Here is a 25,178-nt window from a genome sequence, read left to right as displayed (position 1 = left end):
AACGTCCCGAAAATTGTGACGGACGAAAGGGTAATAAGTAATAATAAGCAAGCGCCTTTTTCAAACAAATGTGTCACACTCGGATTAACCTTTTGCGTATTTATATGTACATGTACATAGACAAGCAATAAAATCGCATTACGATAATACAAAACTTGTTGCGGCCCACTTTCAATGTTTTTGAAAATAATGGTTGAAATTTAAGGAACGTTGCCAAGTCGGCAAAAAATGAAATGCTTCAGTCGCACTAGCATTAAAATATCTGAATAGTCTGGAATAGAACAGTCGCTAAATATAAATTTGTAAATCTAACATATGTATATTTATGTTCGAACATAAAGACACTAAAGATTAAATTTTCAATATTGTGGATAACGATTAAAAAAATAAAAAAATCGTGTTTATTAAATTATATTATAAAAATAATCAAGCTCAGTAGCTAGTATAAGAGTGAATTCTATTTTTTTTAATTTTGTATCTAAATAGAATAACAGTATGAATAATAAATCATTTAGTGACTATTTTATGTTCATATATTTAGTAACATTTTTTTCTACAGCTGTTCAAATTACGATAATTATACCTTAAGCACATTAGACAATGTTAAAAATAGTAAATGTTTGAAGCTTTCTCGTTCACTGAATTATTAAATATATAATATTTTTTTTAAGGGATTAAGTACCTTCATGTTTATAACTAGCTCTATGAGAAATTCCATATACTGTCGGTTGTATTAGAGTATTTAAAATTTGCAGCTGTACCGAATTACTTAAATCATAAATCGGTTTTATAATCGCCCCAGAGAGATTTCATTTATTAGGTAGCCCTACATTAAATCACTGAAATCTTGATTAATTGAATATTTTATTTTTCGAATTAAAATATGATTTAAAAAATATGTTATAAATAAACTACTGTAATGATACTGAATATTTTTTCTAATATTCCATGAACGTTCAAGAGTACAAATTTTTAATTTCCACATTTGGCACAAATTCGAGAAAAACTTTTACGAGCCGTAATACAATTCCAAAGTAATTATTCTAGAAATGTACACTTATATAAATTATCTACAACAAAATAAATCAATCGTAGCAGAGCTATGGCTACAAAGACGCTACGATGAAGCTGAAATATGTCTAATAATTAATTGTTGCACAAATATTTGCCCAAAAATATACTTTATTCATGAGCACAACTAATCTAACTTTCTAATTAAAAAAGTAACTGGGGGTACATTGTTAAAATACTCCGCAAACCAAATGTTTGAGATTATTTTAACACAAATTATGTATGTTGTTGAATATGCCAAAAAATCTGAATATTTTTTACAAATTTTATTAAATATATGTAAAATATAAGACCACGTGTTTTTAGACTTTTATTATAAAAGAATATGCAGAAATAATATATTAAAATCTAATTACTAACAACTCAAACTATGCGTTGTCAGATATGTTCACTTTTCATGATACTATTAATCATATTAAAAAAAATATAATTTTTTAAGCTTCAAATTTATATATATATATATACTTTATATTGACGTAGATAATATACGTAAGAAGCTTGGAAGTCTCAGAGTAATAACGTATAAAGACAAACATTACCAGCAAAATGTTCAGAAAAGTTTATATCCGAGCAATTATATACTGAGCATTTATCATTTTTTGATAAATGAACCTGGATTTGAACGCACATCAATCCTAAAAGTTATCGTTGAAAAAAATACAACCTTTTCTTTGGAAGATTAATACAATGATTCTTGCTTTTAAGAGAGAGATAAAAATCTCTAAATACTATCATAATATATAGTATATATGATACATTAAAATTCGGAAGATGTACTATATTAGATAAAATACTATATTTGCTCCAAATCTAACAGACTTCGACATGAGATGAATTCAGCAATACTTTATATTATTCTAGCATACCCTAGAGAAATTCTTTGGAGAACAAAACCAGTAGCATAAACTCATATAGATGACATAAAACCGTTACTTGTATAAATAATGAAACAGAACAAACTAAAATGTGATATAAATATGCCATATTTTAAACATATCAATGCATAATTTAAAAGTATTGCTTTTACGTTTAATATTGAAACATTTAATCCATAGAATATATACTTATCGTATTATATATGATACAATGCAATACTGAAGTGAGAATCTGATCGAAAAGACATAAATCGAGTGAATGTAATATACAAGAATAGAAAACTCGATTACGTTGGTCATATCAAGATATATGGCAAATATCTGATCCTTCAAATGATAATGGATGAGAAAATTGCTTTCATACTCGAGTTTCTAGATAAAATCTGATACATGATATGAAAGTCAATGACATGCTAAGGGCATTTCCTGCCAACTTCAATAATAAATATTTGTCATATCATAAAGAAAAGAGATGAGTCATACAAAATTTTTCAAATATTAAAAACAGAACAAATAGAATATAAAGTCTTTAATGAAAAATGGAAAACATACACACAATGTAGAAATATGGCAGTCAAAGTATTAAGAATGGCTAAAAAGAAATGGAATGAAAAATTGATAGATGAAATACAAAATGATCCAAATAAGATGTGGAAATCAATAAAACAATTAATTAATCCAACTCAGCAAAACGACATAATAAAAATGGAAATTAATGGAAATATATATCAAGATCCTTATAGCAGAAAAAATGAATACATATTACATTGAGAGCATAGAAGAAATTGTGAATTCAATACCAAGGATTAGTAATTTAGTACAATATAATAATAAAGCAATAATTGTAAAATTTAGTAAATTTAAATCAGTATCATTAGATGAAATTCATAACATAATATGTAAATTTAAAAAAGGAACTAGTACTGATCTACTAGATATAAATATAATTAAAGAAACATGGGGAAATAATAGGAACTTAATTAAATTATTTAATAAATAAAGCACTCTCCTTAGGAGAAATGCCTGAAAATTTAAAGATTGCTACTATTGTACCTATACCTAAAATAAAAAAGTTGAAGAAACGAGACCAATCAACATGCTACCGTGTATAGAAAAAATAATAGAAGAAGTAGTAATCAAACAATTAAAGAAATTTATTACTTCTCAAAACATAATATGTGAACAACAATCGGGATTCAGAGAAAAGCATTCCACTGAAACTGCATTACAAGTAGTGATAAATGATTGGCTGTTGGCTAAGGATACAAACAAAATCATTGGAGCAGTTTTCTTGGATTTCAAGAGAGCCTTCGAAACAATAGACAGAAAAATAATGTTAAAGAAATTGGAGAGTATAGGTATAAGTGATATAGTTTTAAGATGGTTTAATAATTACTTATATAAAAGAAAACAAAAAGTTAAAATAAATAATGTATATTCTGAAGAGAAATTAGTGTCTTATGGAGTACCACAAGGGTCTAAATTGGGACCATTGTTATTTGTTTTGTATATTAATGATATAGTTAATAACGTGAAAAAATGTAAAATTCATCTATTTGCGGATGACACATTAATGTATTGCATAGGTATTGTAAATAATTTAAATAATGAATTAAGTATATTAGAAATATGGTTAAAGAATAATGTACTTAAATTAAATGAGAATAAAACTAAATGTATGTTTATTAATTATAAAAATGTGTTAGATAATAGTACCAAAATAGTAATAAATAACTCTAGTATAGAAATAGTGGATAATATAAAATATTTAGGAGTAATTGTTGATACAAAATTAAATTTTAAAGAACATTGTAATTACATATTTAAAAAAATTAGTAGAAAAATAGGTTTATTATCTAGATTAAGAAATATATTAAGTATAAATACAAAAAAAATAATTTACAATAGTATAATATTGCCCCATTTTAATTATTGTGCAACACTATTAAATATGTTAAATAAATTAGATAAACAAATGTTGCAAAAATTACAAAATAGGGCAATGAAAGTAATCTTAAATAAAAATAGATTAACTAATTGTAAAAGTATGATTGATAGATTAGAATGGTTGAATGTTCAAGAAATATTGAGTATAAATGTTTTAGTATTTATATATAAGTTAGAAAATAATATGTTACCAAAATATTTTAATAAGTATTTAATAAGAAATAAAGATGTACATAAATATAATACTAGAAATAAAGAAAATTTAAAGATAATTAAGTATAAGAAAACGAGTACGGCTAGGGGAATTATGTACGGAGGTTTTGATTTATATAATAGTCTTCCAAGAGAAATCCGAAACAGCAAAAATATAACGGGTTTCATAAATGGAATAAAAAAACACCTTCGTACATATAGAAATAAATTATAATATTAAGACTTTATTATTGTATATTTTTCTTTTTTCTTTCTGTTATGTATTTTTTTTATATATTTTTATATATGTTTACTAAATTTGTTAGATGTAAAGATTAGCTATTAAGCTAAATAAATTAATAAAATAAATAATAAATAATAAAAACAAATAAAAAGAATATATATTCTATGACAGTCAGAGACTAAAGCAGTGTTACCTTGATATTATCATTAATGAAATCAGCTAAAAACAATGGCTTGCGCCATAATATACGTATGGGAAAAAACATTAACATAATAATAGTTATCGAGACATATTTAAGTAAATAAACGATTTTGATTAGAAAACGCTGCTCATCACGCTTCAATCTGTTTTTATCCAAAATCCATTTACCACATGAAAGATGAGTTGTCTCTGAAGATAAACTGTATGATCTAGTTATTAATCAAGAGTTAAACATATTTTGTTAGTGCAACTTCGTTAAGTGAAAATAGTTTTATAAAAGCTATATGAAAAATAACTAAACACACAATTAAATTCTGTCTCATATTACCTTTGTTAAAATGTTTTAAATACGTTAAATTTAATTAGCATGAAATATCATAGTTTACAATTTAAGTATGAGTTATGCGAGAACCTGTTGTATTAGTTATTTTTTAAATTATATAAAAAAAACATAAAATATTCTGTAGTCATTTTTTTAGTAGCCATTTATACATAATTTTAAATTAGTTTATATTTAATATGTATTATGTATGAGAACAACTTATAAGCTCTTTATTAAAGTGTCTGCATATACTTTGACTTTATTTATGATCCATTCGTTTGCGAACTTTCTTCTTTATTAAAAATAATAATAATATTTTTAATTGTATAACTATACTTTGTTCTAATTAATGAAATAAAAATATATTTTTATTCATTATTTTTTCTCAAGTGTTTGAGAACAAAAATACGTTTTTCATGCATGTATTGTTACATAGAAATTCATTTTGCAGCTGGCAATTCAGTTCGAGTAGGTTTATGAATGTGAACGATTCGTCAATTTGGAAAGCTAGTTAAGTGAACCCGACCAGTTGGAATTATTATCAATTCCACAGTATTTTAATTGAATTCGTGGAAATTTGAACTATGTCAGTGTGTATATCCATGGAACGGAAACTTGTATTGGCGTTATATTATCGGCACAAAATTTATATCGGCAAGGCTCGTTTTTGAATTGGTTTTAAATTATGATTTACAGTATCGGTATTTCGAGTACGAATATATAATAAATTTGCAAATATTGTATATGTATATATATATACGTATATATTAATAGTATTAAGCGAAAAATTTCACTATTAGAGCAAAAATATTTTTTTTAATCTTTTAAAAGTCAGGTTGTACTATTCATTGAATTTAAACCTAAAAAACTTTAAGCCTCTCTCCTGAGTTACTTTATCATAAAAATGCACATGTAAACCTATGTATATTATAAGCACTATGTATTCATAGAAACAAAATTTTCATAAGATTCTTCTAACATAGGTGTGTTTATTTTTATATTGGTTATTTAATAATAAATCATTATTATTGCTTAGTAATTTTTTAGATAAGTACAGTTTGTGTAATTACTAAAAATATGTGATGTTTTCGTAGCATTTTTTGCTTCTGTTGAATCCATTTATCTATTTGAACTAGTAGGATTTCAGCTGTCATAGCTGTACCAGAGTTGATGTGAAGAGGGAAGCAGCTGCTTTCGATGCTTGGCTTAACTCTGCTTAGTGCAAGTTTGCATAAGCTTATCGTATGACCCAAGTCAGGATATTTCGTAAAAGGAAGTAAAATTATATTTGTTTATTTCCACTGTCTTTCTTGTGAGAATCATTGCGTGACCTTTAAAATTTAAGCAGGTCTTAAAGACTTACTAACACTGTAAACACATTTCACGGCAACTGTCATTTTTTTAAAGGCATCGAACAGCCGTTTTTAATGCACTTTAATTGCACTAGTCTGGGAGTCGTAAAGAATAATAAAATATTTTTTATTGCGTTTTTCACGTGTATATGCGACAAGTTTTTTTCTCACCGTCCATGCATCATTGCAATGAGCTGCTTTCTAGCAATTTATTTATTTTATTATAAAGTTTTTAAAACACTGTTTTTTAATTATTTAGTTAATATAAAAATACACATGAACCAAATAAAATAAAAAATAAATAAATAAAAACAGATGCCAAATGATTACACAATCGTTCAATAATATAAAATATAGTTCATATTATTGATTAGGAAATATTCTAATAAACATATTCTATGGCTATTTTTAAATTCGATTTTTTTTCATTGCTTATAAAAAACTTATTTTCAGACTTCGAATAGCTACCAAATTAGATATCAGCTGAAAAAGGTTGTTTGTGTGTTTATATGTCTAGTCGGAGCACAAGTGCAGGACCAAATTACAGCTTTCCCTTTGGGTCGGCAAGCAAGAAATAAATCACTCGCAAACTGACCAATTCTATATGAACCATAATATCATACTTTATTAGTGATTATTATTTTATTATAATCATGATCGATAATCACAAATTAGAATTGCCCAGATTTTCTTAATCTCACTGATAAATATCGTGTTGAATAATAAGAGTCGAACTGAATTGAATACATTAGGTATTGAAAATTCTCTAATAATTAGATACATCCCTTTATAGAGAATATCTTATATGTATTCTATTAAAAACAACAAAAAGATTGTTTGTACTTTTGTTAGCATCATAGTTTGTAAATTACCGACCGAATTTCATTAAAGCGTTTTTACGCGAATATTATGTAACATGCCTTCGACTTACTTTGTATGGTGATTATTATTCACGCAGATTTACAAATGTCATCAATTCTTGGTTCTCTGAGTAACTGGTGATACAATATTTTTTCTATTTTATCTTGATTTTCATAATTATTATTCATTTGTTTATGATGATGTGCACAGTGAGGCTGGGGCGTAGACTCTGGTACTGCAGACCCCATGGGGAGCGTAGGCTTTGGTGGGCTCTCTGGTGGCGTCTAGTCAGAGTCATTCTTTGGAGGAACAAGCCCTTTCTGGTAGGAAAGGCACTTTGGATCTTAGTATGTGAAAATGTATTCTTTTGTAGTGCTCTAGTTTTAACTGCACTACACTGATTTTTCATAAATGCCCGCTCCTTCGATGTAGTTGTACTTTTATACCACACAAGAGAGATCTTCTGTGTTTTATATAGTTCCAGGTATAAATTAAAGCCCTCTTTATATATCTGGCGACGGTTTTGCCTGTTGGCGGACTATAAGACGACTCGAATCCCGGATTTCCACCCATTATTTAAGTGATAAACGAATTCGGCGAAGCTTTTAGCTTTTATAACTATCAGTCGTATTTTAAGTGGTTTTCGTGCTTCGCCTTAATTCTTTTAAAACTTGTGAAACAAATGTCAGTCGCCATAGGTAGAATTAAACATAGATTAAAAAACATTAATCAAATGCTAGAGTTTGGCTATGTGGCCCGTTATTATTTTATGGAGTATGGGTAAAAAGTTCAGTAATATGAGTTTTATTATCAGACATATTTATGAATAGATTAAAATTTAAAATCGTTTAATAAATTCAACATTCGTTATAAAAAAAATAACGAAAAATATGTTTGATATTCCTTAAAAATTTTAGTAATAATTATTTTTTATAAAGGCAATTACAATCTAAAAATTTGTAAATTACTGATATAATTATTGTATCACTAGTTGAATTTTAATAAAATATTTGTGTTCATTATTTAAATTATATTTACCTGTATTTTTTAAAAGATTTATTAAAATAATCTTTCAGGTCGCATTACATTTCTTGCGAATAAAGTTTCGAAGAATTTATTATTAAAATATTCAATATGCTTATATTTGGCGCGAATGTTTCTTACGTTACTTGTTGAATTTTATTACCTTTTTTCGATAAAGAATCGAATAAGTAATGAGATTTCATTCAGAAAATATCTATTCATATCTGGTCCGTATTGGAAAAGAGTTTTCCTGATACAGTTCAAAACGTCCGTTCAACATTGTGTATGTTTTCGTAATAAAAACTGAAATATAATACCGTATTATTATGTATACGTTTTTTAAAACTCAATATTATTCTTGTATAGCATTAAACGTGAAGAAATACCAAAGAAAAAAGCAATATATACACATATGACGTCAATACAAATACGATCAGGTGACACCAAGATGGATTATACGTATTCATATACATAACATCATATATAATTTTTATGTCTTATAACACACAAAATGATGTATCATTCAACTCAAAAATTTGTATTTTTCTAAACTTTCACTATAATATATATATATATAAAAAGAAGATACAGTTTTTCCTATGTAAGTGATAATCGAAACTAAATGATAGTATTATACAAAATAAATGTTTATTTTTAAAGTGTTAGGCGTTATTAAAAATCCATTACGTGCGTGTTGGAACGTCATAAAAGCACATTTTTTTAGGGGATGATAGTATTTTTTTGTCGCTTTCTCCGAAATGGCCGGAAAAATATGGACTTTTTATGTAAGGGAGGTCCTAGGGGTCCTTATTACATTTTTCAGAATGTCTGACAAATAGGCGCGTTCTTTTGAGAGTTCAACGACTGTATCTAATAAGATCTTGTGAAAGCTCGAATAAATTCAGTCAACATCAAAATCACCTTACACAATCTTCCAGTTTTGTTTTCAGATTGTTTAAAGCTTGCGTGTAATATGTGTGTAAAGCCTGTGACATATCAAACGCGCATTTACGTATTAAATAATATATTTATCTCCTTCAATTTAATTTTACATGTTTTAATCGAATACAAAATCAGACATACATATTTTGTACTAACTTTTTACGTTTACAAAATAAAGCATTCTTTACTACTTTCTTTTAAAAATGTATATGCAAGGCCCAGTATATAAAAACTAAATTATATTATTTGGTCAAAAGAAAATGAATTTTGATTTATTAATGATTATGTAACTTGTTAAAATATATTTATGAGGTAGCTAAGTGTATCTAATAAATTTATTTTTACTAGTACATTTATATGTACGTTTACTTCGGACTTTACAATCTACTTTTATAAGTAAACGGTAACATATGTATATTTATATAGATAAATAAATATTAATAATATTAAAATTGTGTAAAAAAAATACATATACACTTAATGTATATCAAACAAATCCATCAAGCGCCTCATTGCCTGACAAAGTCACACAACACCTAAAACACGAAACTTTTGTAAAACAAGCATTTTGAAATTTACGTTTAACAAACGCATATTTTTCAGTAAAAGTTGTAGCTAACTCAATCAAAAACAGCCAACCAAAGCTAGCGCTTGGACACGGGTTTCGTTGTTATAATTTCACAACTGGTTGTTTTATATTTTGATGTAACCAAAATGAGATAAATCCAATATGGTTGGAAGCATTCTCAGACATACACAATATCAAATCAGAAACAGTTTAATTTATAATTTTGAAAATATATTTTCTTTACCTTACAAAAATAATATCTGATTATTAATGTACAACCATTTTTTAATTACACTTAAATTATATTTTAAAATAAATGTATTCTAAATTAATCAAAAATGCATGTCCTGTATTTTTTTCAGCTATTTATATAATATTAATATTTAATGCTGCGTTAAAATTATTAAATTCTAAGAAGCACGTTTATCTTATATAAAATATAATTTCTCAATAATAGTTATTTTACATTTCTATAGATTGAAGTTTCTTTTGTAAAGTACAAAGGAAACTCGACTGATAAAATGAGAAAAATTACGTCGACATTTTTCGATTCAAAAGTCGATCAAATTAAATTTATTTAAAAACCTTTCGTAATTTCCGGAAAAGTCCTGGATTTTACACAATCATTTTCAAGCAGTTTTATTTTTATACATATAATATAAGCAGGTAGTATAAGGAAAATAAAAAATCAATAGCGTCTCCAGGCGTGTGAGCAGAGCTTTAATTTTGGAACGAATATGAAATCGGATATCTTATCTCTAATTTCCGGTATGTAAGCAAATACTTCAACACTGATTTGACAAAATTTTACCCACAGGTTAATGGTTTATTTGAGCTTGTACAACTTAAATTAACGAGTTTTTTAATCATTTTACTCAGTTTACATGTACATGTAAGTAACACTTTGTTACCTTTAAAACATATTATTGGATACATCTAAAAAGAGGCAGTCGTATCGAGTTACACGTTAATTAATTAATTAACATTTAGAGTGTTCTCAAATTTAATTAAAATATTTTTTGAATGTGATCAAATATTTTAAAAACTATTAATTATTATTAAATGTAAGAAAGCTTCTTAGGATTATAAGAAATATCAAAATGTTGATATTTAAAGAAACATGTACCTGTGTATAAATATTCTTCTTCATGACTTAATATTTTTCTTGTTCACTATTCAATATTCGAATAGTTAAAAATATATGTTAACTTTAAGTACGTTTTATTATTAATTCCTGAATAAATATCAGCTTACATAAAAAAATAATTTAAAAGCCATATTTATACGCACGTTTTACTTTAGAACCACTCAAAAATAATTATATTTTTTATATATGGTGGATGAACATTGTGAAACAAATTATTTACACAAGAGCAAATTTTATACAAAAGCAGCATATTTTCAATAAGATGGATGTGAAAAATAAAGGGGATGTGCCCCCATACAATGAAATTCAATAATCGCACCGATAAAAAACTGCGAGAAACCGAACGACTACGATTAATATTAAATAACTGTGAGTCTGTGATTAAATGTATTTAACATATCTGTACAAAATAGGTTAATATGTCCCATGTCTATTTTATTATACCAACTTTACAAAAACAAACTATTCCTGTGTTTAATTCCAACTAGAGACCAAACATTCCGTTTCGTCTATAAAGTTAAGTTACGGTTTGTATCCGCTTAGGTCAGATATTGAACCCAACTGAAACTGAATACCGTAACTTTATTTTTTACGTTGTTTGAAACTTTGAAAGTCAATTTAAAAATTTTACTCATATATTTTTTATATTAGATATAGCCATGTCATCTATCAAACCACTTTTTTGGCAGATAAGCATGTTGAACTGACGCATAAATCTTAAATTAGATCGAAATTTCATAATCCGAGTTAGTGCTGTTAATATCACTGCTATGTATTGTGTAGTACATACATTTTAGTTTACGATACGTGAAGCTTTATTCGTTTAAAAAAATGATTAAATCGGTTAAAATATTATGCAAATATATACATAATTTTATTTAATATTTATTTGACAGCAGCACTCCTGCCACAAATATAAGATCTCATGCTAATTCTATATCTAATTATTTTCAATTTTGATATTTGCATATTTCAGAAAAAATATTTGTTTCTACAAAATATAAAATAACCATTTTTAATTTCATATATTTGATCATTGCACTATTTAATACATCAACAAGGAAAGAAGACAATAGCGTAAAGTATGGACCACACAAAAGCCCTCGTTATGGCCAGAAAAAATCATGAATAACACGCAAAGATTCTACGGTACATTGAAAGAATATTTCTAAAGTATTAATATATTCCTACATATTTTTATGAACTGTTGTATTCAATAATGTATTACAACATGTATAATATATATACCGCGAGAGAATAATATTGTTTTATTTTATGTTAGCATGTTAGTATATACAATACATTTTACTATTTTCACCATGTATGTGAAAATATGTTTTATTTTATAAACTGATATGTATATAAATTGCGATAGATCAGGGTATTTAATTGTAACAGTGAAATTAATTAAACTATACAAAAATCTACAATCTAGCTTAAAATATAAATTTAACCTTTACACAAGTACAATAACAAGAACAACTATTTCGTAAAAAATACTTGGAATGATTATATGTTAAAGCCCCTTTGGGTTTAAAACTTTTATCTTTCTATCCCACTTGGGATATATATCTGTAAAATCTCTCAAGGTCGTACTCACGATCTTCTGCTATATAGAATTGTAAATTTAATAGATGGTTCAATCAAAAGATCAAGCAAAATTGTCAGATCACAATTTAAATACAAGTAAAATGTGATCGACTATAATGAGTCATTTTAAATCATAATAGTTCATTATTTTTATTATTATAAAATATTTTCTAGACCAGAATTAAGGTAAAAGGAAATTCGGAGAATCCCCGACGTCGCATTTTACACAGATAATTAAGCACAAGAGCTCCCGAGATTTAATCGTTTGATCCGGACAGAAATGCGTATTTGTATACTTGAAAAATGTTTTCGTTTTCAGGTCATGCACACATAACCGACTTCAATATAGCAACTCAGCTGGGGGAAATGGAACTCGCTACCAGCATGTCGGGAACAAAACCTTATATGAGTCCTGAAATCTTTGATTGTGCGGCTGACGCATGCGTAGGATACAGGTAAATCAGATTTTGCATAATACTACATAAAATATATATGTTTGTATGTATATACATATCTAGAATATAAGCGTATCCCTTGGTTAAAATATAAAAAATAATCATATATTTGATCAATGTCAGTGTTTTTGTAACTTTTTTATACAGCTTCCTTTATTTACGTTCGCCTTTAACAAAGATTTTCGAATCTAAGGACCAGGATAATTATGGTTGAAATATTTTTCATCCATTTTTTTTCTATACCAAAATAAATTAATTATAACTTTCCCACACATTTAGAAGATTTATTTCGATATTTAAAAATGTTTTCCGTAATAATATACTTTAGATCCTTATACTGGTTATTTAGAATGTCGTTATTAATTTCAAAAAATGAGCTTTTGCGATTATAAAACATCTAGAATTGCACAAGGCATCAATTATCACCCAAACTCTTGTTTTCAAAAGCTCGAATGAAAAATACTAATGACTTCGCATGGAACTATCCTTTGTAATTTTGCACCGTCGCCTATTGTGCGGCTAATTAAGCTGTTACAAAGGGAAGGGTAAGAGATGGAGCTAAGCATTTATGCGATTGGCTCAAAATAGGCCTTTTCTTTCAATCATTCAAAATTCCTTAAAGTACCAGTATACAAAAATAACACTTAGTCACATCGTTAATTACTTGACATTCTATTGCCAAACTTACTCTCTGACTTGGACTGGCAGATGACCCACGGACTCTTAAGACCCGCCAATTTGACTCAATTAACAGACTATGAACCAAAGACCAGAGTCAATTGATTTTCACAATTGCGAGGTTCTACTTCATTCAATGCCTTCAACAAAACCCTTTTATCAAACAGCTCTCCAAGCGTCTGTAACTGTCTGCAAGTCACAACTACTACTAGAATATTTATTTTTAAAAGCTTGTACTCTACACTGCTTTGTTAATCTTCAATACTTTTTCAATATAAAAAAATAAGAAGTACATGTTATTTGTTTAAATCGCGAACATTAAAATTTTAGACCATAATATTTCATTTAACATCACAATTTAATATTAAGGGATATAATTTATGAAAGCTATTTCATATAATTAAAGTATCCATTAATTTTACTTAAGCCCTTTGTATTCTTTAGCTAACAATATCTCAAAGAATAAGATGTATTTAACTCACTCACGATTTATCGATCTACTAAAAGTAGGAAAGTTAAACTTCATAAAGCCGCATCTAAATATTCTGGTAAAATACTTGTACCTTATAAAATATACTTAGGGAAGCCTTGAGCGACACGAATAGTTGGAGTTTGAAACAGTAAGAGCTTCAAGCTGTTCGTAAAGTAATTACTGCTTAAAACCGACATTTCATAATTAAAATATTAAAGGAGCAGGGCGTTATGTTAAATCGTTGCGCTTAGCAAAAATTAATCGCCCCTAATCCTCGAAAATGCGATAAATCTTCTGTGAGATAGCAACATGTTAAATTAATAATCGTATTATGACGAGCTTCCTTCTTATCCTTTTTGCTATAATATTTTTAATTAAATCATTTGAAGTTGTATTGTAACCGCAAAAGAACATTTAGGTGTAGTTATCCCGAGATGGGTAAGTAAGTGGTAGATTTGCAAAAAATGATTTATTCTTATTAATAATAATGTTTGTTTATAAGTAATTAGATTGTGAGAATCATTCTTGTTATATTTACATACATACATCGGAATGCGGCTTTATATAAAAAGTAGACATATCTTTGGCTTAAAGTGTAAAATACTAACTCTATATTTGACAACTTTTAAGGAAAAACAAAAAGCTAATTATACAACTTAAAAATAGGAAAATAAAATCTAGTTTGCAGTTTAATTTTTGTAGTGTTTAATTGGAGATTTTGAAGATTGCAATTTTTTGAGCATGTGTATTTCAATTAAGTAATTTTCGTCCAAAAGTGGAGCTAGCAAATTTTCACATTAAGTTATCGATAAGTGTAAAGAATTACTTTCAATAATGATTTGATTTTTTCAATCTATTCAGCTGTTTTATTTGAAACCAAAACCTCTCATTTAAACAATGCGTTAATAGTAACAAATGAATGTAAACAAAAGACTTTATTCTCATAATTATACTATGCACATATTTGTTAAAATCATTTAAGAAAATTCTCTTAGATTATACAACGTTCACTCAAAGGTTAATTAAACCTACCAAGTATCGCGCTTAATTTGCATGTTGTCACACAAACACGATACGAATTATTGCCACTAAGAGAACTTTAACCGAAATAGTTTGAAATTTTAATTTGTCTCTTCAAAGCTATCCAGGAAAGTAATTAAACATTTGCTGTCAGTAAACCCTCATCATTTCACGTCAAATTGTATAGAATGTTATGTTTTGATTTTAAGTTATTTTAACTACAAGCATAAATCATCAAATTCTGAACTCTGATCGAAAGTTTAGTAGTGAACTTAAAGTAAAAACTAGCGCGATAGATTACAGTATATAATACGCTACTGTTTATTAAATGATAATCGAAGGTTAAAATTTTCCATGAACACGAAGCTTTTCAATTTATATTATGCCTGAGAAATCGCAATTAGTAATTCTAACCGTTTAATTTAGATGAGCTTTCACTAATTTCATATCGAGGTGATTAAATAAAATAGAGCCAGCTTATCTTTATAAAAATTGAAAACATAGTATGAATCATTTGTGGACTATATTTATATCTACACCTATATATAAAAATTAAACCGTAGTATGAAACAGAATCTTTCATTTATATTAATATCAATTAAATCTCCATTTCATTACTGAGATTCTAAGAATTATAAAGTGAATATGATTATCCCTTTTATATTTTGATTAGCATAGCAAAAGTGGCCTAATTTGTGTAACGAATCTTAAAAATAACGCTGCGCAGTAATATTATATTTAAGTTAAAAACAAATAAATAAACGACAGTTAAATGATTTTTTTTGTATATATATATGTATGTGACATAAGCTTGTCGGGACCCTTGAATGAGAAACTAACTTTTTCGCAATATTATAAGTGGCTAATAATAATATTTTTTCTCGTTGGCATTTTACAAGCACACGTGCAGATCGCCTTTTTAGGCGGATCAGAATCATCCATAATATAAACAAAATACAGGCGGAAACAATCCAAAATATTACACCGTATAAAGTCAGTTTTTTTCATGATAAATATGACGCAAAATGGTATTATTATTATTTATTAGATATTCAACTCAATATTAAATAGTCTTTTTCCACCCCGAATCGTTACATTGGTCAGAAGTAGGAAGAGCTTAGAACCTCTCCTGAATCTAAGCTCACTCAAACCAAAACGATAAAAAAACATTTATCTGTAACTTCCACTTATTAGATAATTACAATTTTACTCCCGACTTTAATGTTTATTATATAATAATAAAAATTTTAAATTAATAGATTTTTAATTATTTATTTATTTAAATATGACTTGACAGGTTTCCCCAATGCGTCATTGCTTATTTTATACAATAATATTTTTTACACATATTTAAATACATTATATAACTAGGCACATATATTATGCAAATAACGTGATTTTTAATAAAGTTATGACACTTAAAAATTACGTCAGCTCCTTGTAGCTATCGCTGTTTTTTGTTACAAATCTGACAAGTTTCTTCAATGCGTAATGATGGCCATTATTCAAATAATAATTATAAAATTATATATAAAAAATATTTATAATGCACACCTAAAATAGATGAACACCACATATTTTATTCCAGCTCTTCATAGCTATCGGCGAAAATATCCGTTATTTGTCAAGTTCATGCAAAAGAAGCATTTTCAAGCGCTGACGTCCTGGCCGCAGCGGGAAAGGATAAGGGACGTGATCGCGACTCTCGAGGGCACTCTAGTTGCCTAGCATTGATGGGTTTTCAACACCGCCCCTTAGCGACTTTAAAAAGAGCTTCATTGAATAGACACTACACTGAGAATGCAATGAATTGTATCGCAACGCTCTTAGCAAAAAGTCACTAGAATACAAATACGGATATGACCCGTACTTCCTTTTGTGAATATTTTTTTAAAAAACATTGAATTCTCTTTATCAACAAGAAGTACTTCGCTTCGCTTGGATTCTAGACAATGGAGCAATACGTGGACGCTACGAAATGGCGTGTCGTACAGAACGTGAATCGCCAATATCTTATTGAAGGGACACGCGCTCCGCATAACAAAGCCTAGCATCTTCAACGCTTTATCGCAAGCTTTGGCTGTGTGTATGGAAAATATACATCACTGCTCAAATGTCACTTCTGCTTAAAGCAACTTTGCCTAAACAATAAGAAAATTCTACAGGCAAGGGGATTTGGAAAATATGACAACGTGACACTGGGCGACGTTGAAAGGTAATCTATTGTCTATTGACCACTTTAACAGCAACTCTAGGTTTTTCTATAAAGAGTATTTCTGTATGTCGGGAAAAAACTTGTTGAAAACTAGTTGGCTCGTAACGGAGATTCTTGAGCGCTGACATCCTGGCCGCAACGGTACAGAATAAGGGACTCAATTGCAACTCTTTGAGTCACTACAGTTCGCAGCTGAAAATCGCCGAGCATGGACGGATTGTCGATACTTCACGGCCCTTCAGAAACTCAATTTAACACATCAAGTCGAGAATCTAACGAATTGTATCCTAACGCTCCTACAAAAATGGTACTAGACTACAATTGCGGTTACGATTCGACCTCACCCTTGTAGAGATATATAAAAAAATTCTCGAAATCTTTTTTCACAACAATGAGTACTTCATTTCGCTGGAATTTCAGATAATGAAGCAATTTTCAAAGAGAACGAACAGAATCGCTTCAGGTTATCAGGTTATTTCTTCGTGGGACTAAAAACATCAAGGAAAACTTAATCTGTGACTTAATATGTAAAATCAATTACCACCAATGAATTAAGTATATTAAAAAAGCATAAATTATACAATAAAGAATCATAAAAGACAGATATAAAAGGGCTGTTATTAGTGTATTTTTAAGTAATTTACGGATATCTGATATTTTTATATTTTCGTATTGATTTAACTAATAGTGTTTGCTGTTTAATATATATTTTATTATTGTAACTATAGTGACGAATATAAATAGTCATATTTTTGTGGGTTCAATACCAGTTCACTATTTTAAGTTTGAAAAACGCTGCTTTATATATTTATATTGTATATTTGATGCAGTGCGAGGAGAACAATCAAACATCAACAATACATGTCTGCTTTGTGATCCGCCTTGTTAATTCCTTTTGACAATTCGCTCTCTGGTTTCCAGGCTGGTCCCTAGCGTCCTCCAAATCAATAGATTTTGACTCTCCAAATGTGATTGAATAACCAATTAAGGACACACGGACCAGACTTAATTTGTTGTATGTGTTTCAGTTATCCGGTTGATTGGTGGTCTCTGGGGATCGTCGCGTACGAAATGGTTCACGGAGAAAGACCATACGATATACATTCGCAGACTGGAGTTTCAGACGTTCGTCAGCTCTTCTTATCTCCGCTGAAGATACCCCACGGGATGGATAGGCAGCTGGGAGAGATGATGAAAAGGGTATAATAAACCATGTTTTTATTATATAGTAATATAAGAGATGTTACTCGTTCAATCGCTTTATCTTTTCCATAAACATTTCTTACCATTTTTATTCGAATTGCTTCAATAATAATATGCGTATGTATTATATTTGAGTTGTATAGAATATTTTATTTCAATTTTATATATAGTTTATTTTGAAGCAACTAGTCTAATTTTATAATATTTCATTCCTAATGTAAATTATTTCTTAAATTAATAATTTATAAAATACGTGTATTTAGTAAACTGCTTATGACATTTATTTATTTAAGAAAATCTGTTTAAAACCTCTTTACTAAAGTTATTATTATTTATTGAATTCAAGAAGTTAAGAACAATTTATCACACCAAACTTAATCGAGCTATCGAAAGAACCTATAACTAATTAACAACATTTATATACAATAATATTTTGTTTGCAATAGTAAACCTTGTCGAAGGCCTTTTCAAAATCAGTGTGTACGACGTCTACTTATAGTCCTACATCAGGAGATTTTGTCACTATTTTTAGACAGACGGTTAGACACTGACTGGTCTATAGGTTTTAATGCACAAATTTTCAAAATGTTTACAGGGAAGTCATTTGGGAGAGGGGGGGGGTTATAACCATATTGATTATATAATAAATATTACCAATGTTAAAAATTTGATATAGGTTTCAAAATATATTATCGTACAAAACTAGATAAAACAATTATTATGCACAACTATATACATAATTATCTAACATATATGTCTTACGTTTGGGGATTTACAAGTCAATTTAAATTAAAATCACTTCAGGTGAAAACTAAAACTTTGCCTATGACTATTTTACCAAAATATGAACTAATAATGGTTACTAAAAAGTGCTAGAAAGAAAATTGATTAATTATGAAATTAGATCTCTAGATGATTTACACATTCCACAAGCATTTTCTGTGAAGTTTGGCACAAATTCATTAAAATATATTTTATTTAAATTGATAAAAATCATTAAAAATGAATTCTAGTCTGTATACTGCATAGGTATAAATATAAATTGTTATTGTGAATATTGGCACTGTATTTTTATAATTTACGAACTAGAACAGATTTTTTTCACAAGATGCGCTCCAATCATATTCGAGTCCTCACATATAGTGATTTTATATTCGTATGTACAATATACATACGTATAGTACAAATACAAATGTATTCAATTTTGGTTTTCCAATTTTCATACTACCTATATTAACTATTGTATTTATTTATTCGTGCGGAAAAACTCTTTCAAAAAAATAATTGTGTTAGTTTCCAAAATAGATGAAAAATGCCACTAGTTCATTACGCCCATTGAGCTTCCACTACTATTTTAAATATTAATTGATAAGTAAAATAGTAAATAATATATTTTAATAAATATAGTATATCACAAAATTAATGGGTCGCGAAATATTATTAATAACTATGCTCTTATCAATAACATATGTAAGTTAAGAACAGTTTGACTTGCCTCTTTATTTACTCCTAGTTAACTTAATAAAGATACAACATTAATTATGCTGACTGTGAAAATATAATTTACGAAAGAAAGTAATACTGCCTTTTACAACAATATATGTGTGCGCGTCAGGCTTTTAATTATACTATAAGAAAAGCCAAATTGTAGTTGCTGAAATACGATTATGTTGTAGTGTATGTAACCAAGATTTGATGGGCTTTCAAAACTTATTCAAAGTCAAGGTTCACAACAATAAATATTGTTGCTTTTGGAGTTTGGATTGAAACGTAATTCAAGCCATTAAATAATATTATTTATGCTCAGTAATGTTTCTTGGAAAATCTCAATCCCTACTGGCTATTAAAATTATATATATATAAACCAAATATTATAAATGGTGTCTTATAATTTAAAATGTTTGTTTTATATAGGTGTATTTTATATTTTTAATACTATTATTAAAATTGCATTATCTTGATAGAACATACCATCACTGATTATATCTATTCGCATAGTTTTCCCATCGCATAATACGATCATTGGCAAAAGCTTTCATAAGCCACAAAGTTTATAAATTAAATTAAAACTATGAGATTCTATAACTTTATTCAGACGAAATAAAATTACATTTACGCCAATGTATGTATTTATATTCAATTATTATTTTAAAATCAAAAGTTTCTATTGAAGTTTCTGATGTTTATATTTTTATTAAATTACCCCTAACACTATTATTCGATATTTTATAGATGTAATAACTAACAGTGTAGTATTTGAACTATAAAATAAATATTTCAAACTTTTTGTGCCTAAAAAGTTTTTTGATTGATTGTTAAGTATGTAATAGTTGGCTTGTTTCAAACACAATTTGATCAATACAATATTCTCTATACATATACATAGGTATAGGACGGTGAAATAAACGAAAACTATTTTTCTTGCGAATAATTTACACTATCTGATTTTAGACGAAATGAGATTCACTTCTCTAACTATTTTATTTTTCAAAGAAACTTCAACGCTGAGTTACTGTATGATTCTGGGATCTTTTTACATTTCTCAGAAAAACCCTTGTCAACCCTTTTCATTTTAGTAACTCACAAATTTCTTTCTCAAGCCTTCCGAACCAAATCCTCACTTGACATTTTAAGTGTTTCACATGACCCCTGTCAGGTTTTTTTAATAAAATATACTATAAAATGTATGTCTGGAAATTTAAACTTCAGTGAGCCATTTTTGATGCATATTTTATATATAACAGCCAAATATTTTTTTACACTCGGCTATTCCTTTAAAGAATTTACACTAAATTTTGCAGTTTGGTTTAATTAAGATGCTGTAACAGGTCGTTGAGTTAGTAGTTTAGACTCTACTTCTACTCTAATCTAAACTTCAGAGTAAAATAGTTGTGAAGGGACAGATTCCATGAGGCGCCTCTCGAAATGAGTGAATGAGCGTGTCTAAATTCCTGCAAAACCTTTTATATTTCCTGCTAGCAGCTTTGATGAAAGGTGAACGTGTTTATTTCGACCAATTAGACCTCAACGTTAATCCCCACCCCATAATGAACGACATTTATCTATAGGGTACATCCACAAGTGAGTCTTATATGGTGGCTATTTATTTAAATGACGCTAATTAGATTCAGTAAAACATATATTTTTGTAATGAAGACAACGACAAAGATGACATAGAAAATGTAAATTAAAATACGTTAAAAATATAAGCTTGCATAAAAATCCTCTATACGGTTTAAGACAAAATATTAGGATTCTGATTTTGTATCTATAAAAGCAACAGTAATTTCACATCCTAATGATTAACTGCATCAACATCAACTGACTTTTTAGAATATTGATTCAAGATTATTTAAGTGTATATCTGTACAAATACCATTGCAGGATTATTACATCAAACATTTTTTGTTTACAGCTATTGAATATTAGTCCTGGAGGACGGTGTTCTTCGTTAGAAGAATTGAAGAAAATGTCGGCCTTTTCAAATTACGATGAAAAATTAGTGCTACAAAAATATTACAATCCTGCATTTTGTCCACCGAAAGACCATTTAAACTGTGATCCAACTTTTGAACTTGAAGAGATGATAGTAGAAACGAAACCGTTGCACAAGAAAAAGAAAAGACTGGCCAAACAGAAGAGCATGCGTGAAATACACATTGGAAGTTTAGACTTGGTAAGATTATTATTTTATAATTTTATAAGAAGCATTTTAAAAAAGTTTTATGTTTCAGGATTCTCAAAATTCGCCTACGATCGATCCAAGTATTCCGAACATCATACCCGAATTCATCACTTATAACCGTTATAAAGAATTGGAGAAGAGAGAATTGGAGCGGAAGGCACTGGAGAGGGAAATGAAAGAACAAGAGTGGGAGAAAGAATTGGCGACAGCTATGGGAGAAGTCGATATCGAAGATGAAGATTGTGATGCCACTGTCGTAGAATCAAAAGTGAAACAATGTGCGTTAAGGACACAAGACGGCTGTGATATTTTAGTTAGTTCAGATTTGTACAGTGGCTTCGGTAGAGTGTATAATGTAAGCGAAAGAGTTACAGCTCAACCGACAGAAAATAGTGAGAAAATAACAAATTTTAAAAATAGCAAGGGTGAAAAGTTGGTGAGTAGTTTAGAAGATGCAAACACTAAGAGTGAAGACAATGGTGGCAAAGTGAAGTTTGTAAGTGAAAGTGATTTTATGAATATTAAGAAGTCTTCAAAGACGCTATTCATCAATACGACACGTTGGAAGAAGAACTTTTCGAGAACCAACAGTCTGAGGGGCGCGAAAGATCCGCCACCTTACGATACCGTTGAAGATGGCGAATATTCAGAGGCTGCCGATATATCCAAGTTTAAGGAATTTAGCGACGACGTAAAGAGCAGAATTGCACGCTCGCCTAAACTCAAGCACACAAAGTCAGCGACGGAAGGACAGAAGGCATCGACTTTCATGGCTGACACTAATTACCAAAAGACTAAAAATGAAGTGATGAAAAATTATCAAGCTTCACTGAGCACATCACTGAAAAACGAAAATAGTTAATTATTTAATTTTAGAAATACTTAGGGTAGTTTCAGATATATTTTGAGAATAAATAAAAGGAAAACACCACTGTAATAGGGAATTTATTTAAATTGCTTTTAGTATCAAGTTATTATCAACGCTGGAAACTAATATGTAACAAATTAATATATGTATGTAAATTGAAGGCTATATAAGTTATGCCTAATCATCTTGAGAGTACAGATGGATTAAATTTTAGATTAATAAAAAGTGGGAATCAACAATGATTATTATATCATAATTTAATTAAATAGTATTGTGTTATTGAAATTTGTTAAGATAGATGTTTTTGCTTTAAGATCTGATTAAAATATAGCTCATTACCATTGTTAAAGTGGTGCACTGTATTGCTTTAATAATTGACCTTATGCATAAATTAGATTTGTACATGTATAGACATCCCCAAAATTTCAGGGATTTAAGTAACATATAAGTTGGAAGTTGAATAGATAAAAAAATTAATTCTCTTACAGATTTGACTCATTGAGTCTAGAATTGCTATCAATCGCTACAGCCACTGTAACAATGGTTTTTGAACTATCGAATATTTGACCAAATTAAACTTTTTAATAATCCATATAATCCTTCTGTTCAACCAAAATGTTTCAGGAGAGCGGTTATTGAAATTTTAATACGATTTTTAAATTCTAGATTTAAATAGACAATTTTTTCAATGTTCATCATAATATTATCTGTAGGTAACACAATTTTGCGATTTATAATTTTTACCCTAAATAATAAATCACTCACGCATTGTTTCTACATATACCTAACACATTTGTGCCTCTTATATTTGTATCAAAAAAACAGCATGAAAAATTAAAATGCATCACAATATTTTAAATTAAGCACATTGTCATATAAATACAAATTCTTCAATTCGTTTTCACATATTATAATAAAATACTTACATGCTCATTATAGCAAACATAATTATTATATCTAGATTAGAGCAATTACATATAAGATGTACCGAAATATAACATTTTCAATATCTTGGTAGAAAAACAATGAACCTATTTTCTTCATATTATTCTGTAAGAAATTTTTGAAACTTATTTTTATAAAACATGTTTAAAACTGAAATAAAAATGCATCTTTGTAATATAATCGTTTTTATTTATCTTAAGGCAAATTACAAAACGTTTAAGATGGAATATTAAATGACAAGTAAAACGTGGTCCAGGATACAGAAAACTTTTTATAAACATGCAGCGTTAACTGTAGCATATATCTGCCGAGATATATACACATGTGTAAAAAATAACATCAGTGAATTAGTGCACCCGAGCACGGTAAGTTTTCGACGTAATTAAAAATAAAAACCCAACGTTTTACATAATCAATAATATTTGTATTTATATATTTTATTCACTATTACAAATAGAATCTGAAGAAAAACTTTCAATTATACAATAAAAGCTTTATTATCAATTGGATTATATTATGGAAAAATGAAACAATTCTAATTTAGCATAGAAGTTTATTTTTTACTTAAACTGTAATAAAGCTTCTATTGTTTTATTATTAATCTAAAAACTATTATATGTATGTTATTTGAAAACATATTAAGAGCGACAAAACTAAAGTTCACAAAGAGGATGATTGAAGAACGTAAAAAAAATGAAATGAGGCAGACAAACCCATCGTCTTACGAGAATGAAATATAAAATTAGTATATTAACCTTAACATTAATCATAACATTAATGGATAGGTATAACAGTCTTTGTTAATTTAGTTTTAATTTCAATCTTTTAATTAGCTTTCAAATTAACATTAAAATTACGTTAATCTATATTTACAAAACATATAAATAAGCAGCACCTGACTTTCAAAGAATAAGCAGAGTTATCGTTTTGTTTACAAAAGACATCAAAATTTATTAGAAGCATTTTATTGAATTAAGTCATCATATAACCTCTGCCCTATCTAAGTAAGTAGTCACCACATAATGGTAAAAAAAAAAACTAAAACATATTAGAGATCTTTCATATTGTAAGATGACAAATGTTAAGATTTTTAAACATAATTAACACCAAAAATATTTTCAAAAGCTTTTTAAACACAGATCGAAATAAAATTCACCAACACCGTTATACAGACAAACTGTACAGGCATATATTTCAGTAAATCTAATGAAAATAGTGGAATATACACCTCCATGTATTTTTATACGTACATATACAGAGGAAATCGTGAGTCAAGTATATCAGCGTTGCAAGCCAAGTCAA

The 25,178-nt window shown here is 28.1% G+C and overlaps 1 protein-coding gene across 1 annotated transcript in view; it reads left to right on the top strand.

Annotated features, from left to right (window-relative positions):
* LOC148228141 (serine/threonine-protein kinase 32A) overlaps positions 1–24,051 on the top strand; it is a 98,461-nt gene extending 74,410 nt beyond the window's left edge. Inside the window, exons 7-10 of the mRNA XM_088199502.1 lie at positions 12,655–12,790; positions 18,204–18,375; positions 21,794–22,054; positions 22,113–24,051. Coding sequence (XP_088055628.1) covers positions 12,655–12,790; positions 18,204–18,375; positions 21,794–22,054; positions 22,113–22,925 — 1,382 coding nt within the window. The 3' untranslated portion in view covers positions 22,926–24,051. The remainder of the gene's footprint in view (positions 1–12,654; positions 12,791–18,203; positions 18,376–21,793; positions 22,055–22,112) is intronic.
* The last annotated feature ends 1,127 nt before the right edge of the window (positions 24,052–25,178 follow it).

The sequence above is a fragment of the Plectrocnemia conspersa genome, unplaced genomic scaffold, assembly GCF_051122295.1.
Source record: "Plectrocnemia conspersa isolate PC_06_02 unplaced genomic scaffold, ASM5112229v1 ptg000012l, whole genome shotgun sequence".
Taxonomy (NCBI): Eukaryota; Metazoa; Arthropoda; class Insecta; order Trichoptera; family Polycentropodidae; genus Plectrocnemia; species Plectrocnemia conspersa.
Note: the sequence above shows the minus strand (reverse complement) of the source record. Positions and strands in the feature narration are given on the sequence as shown.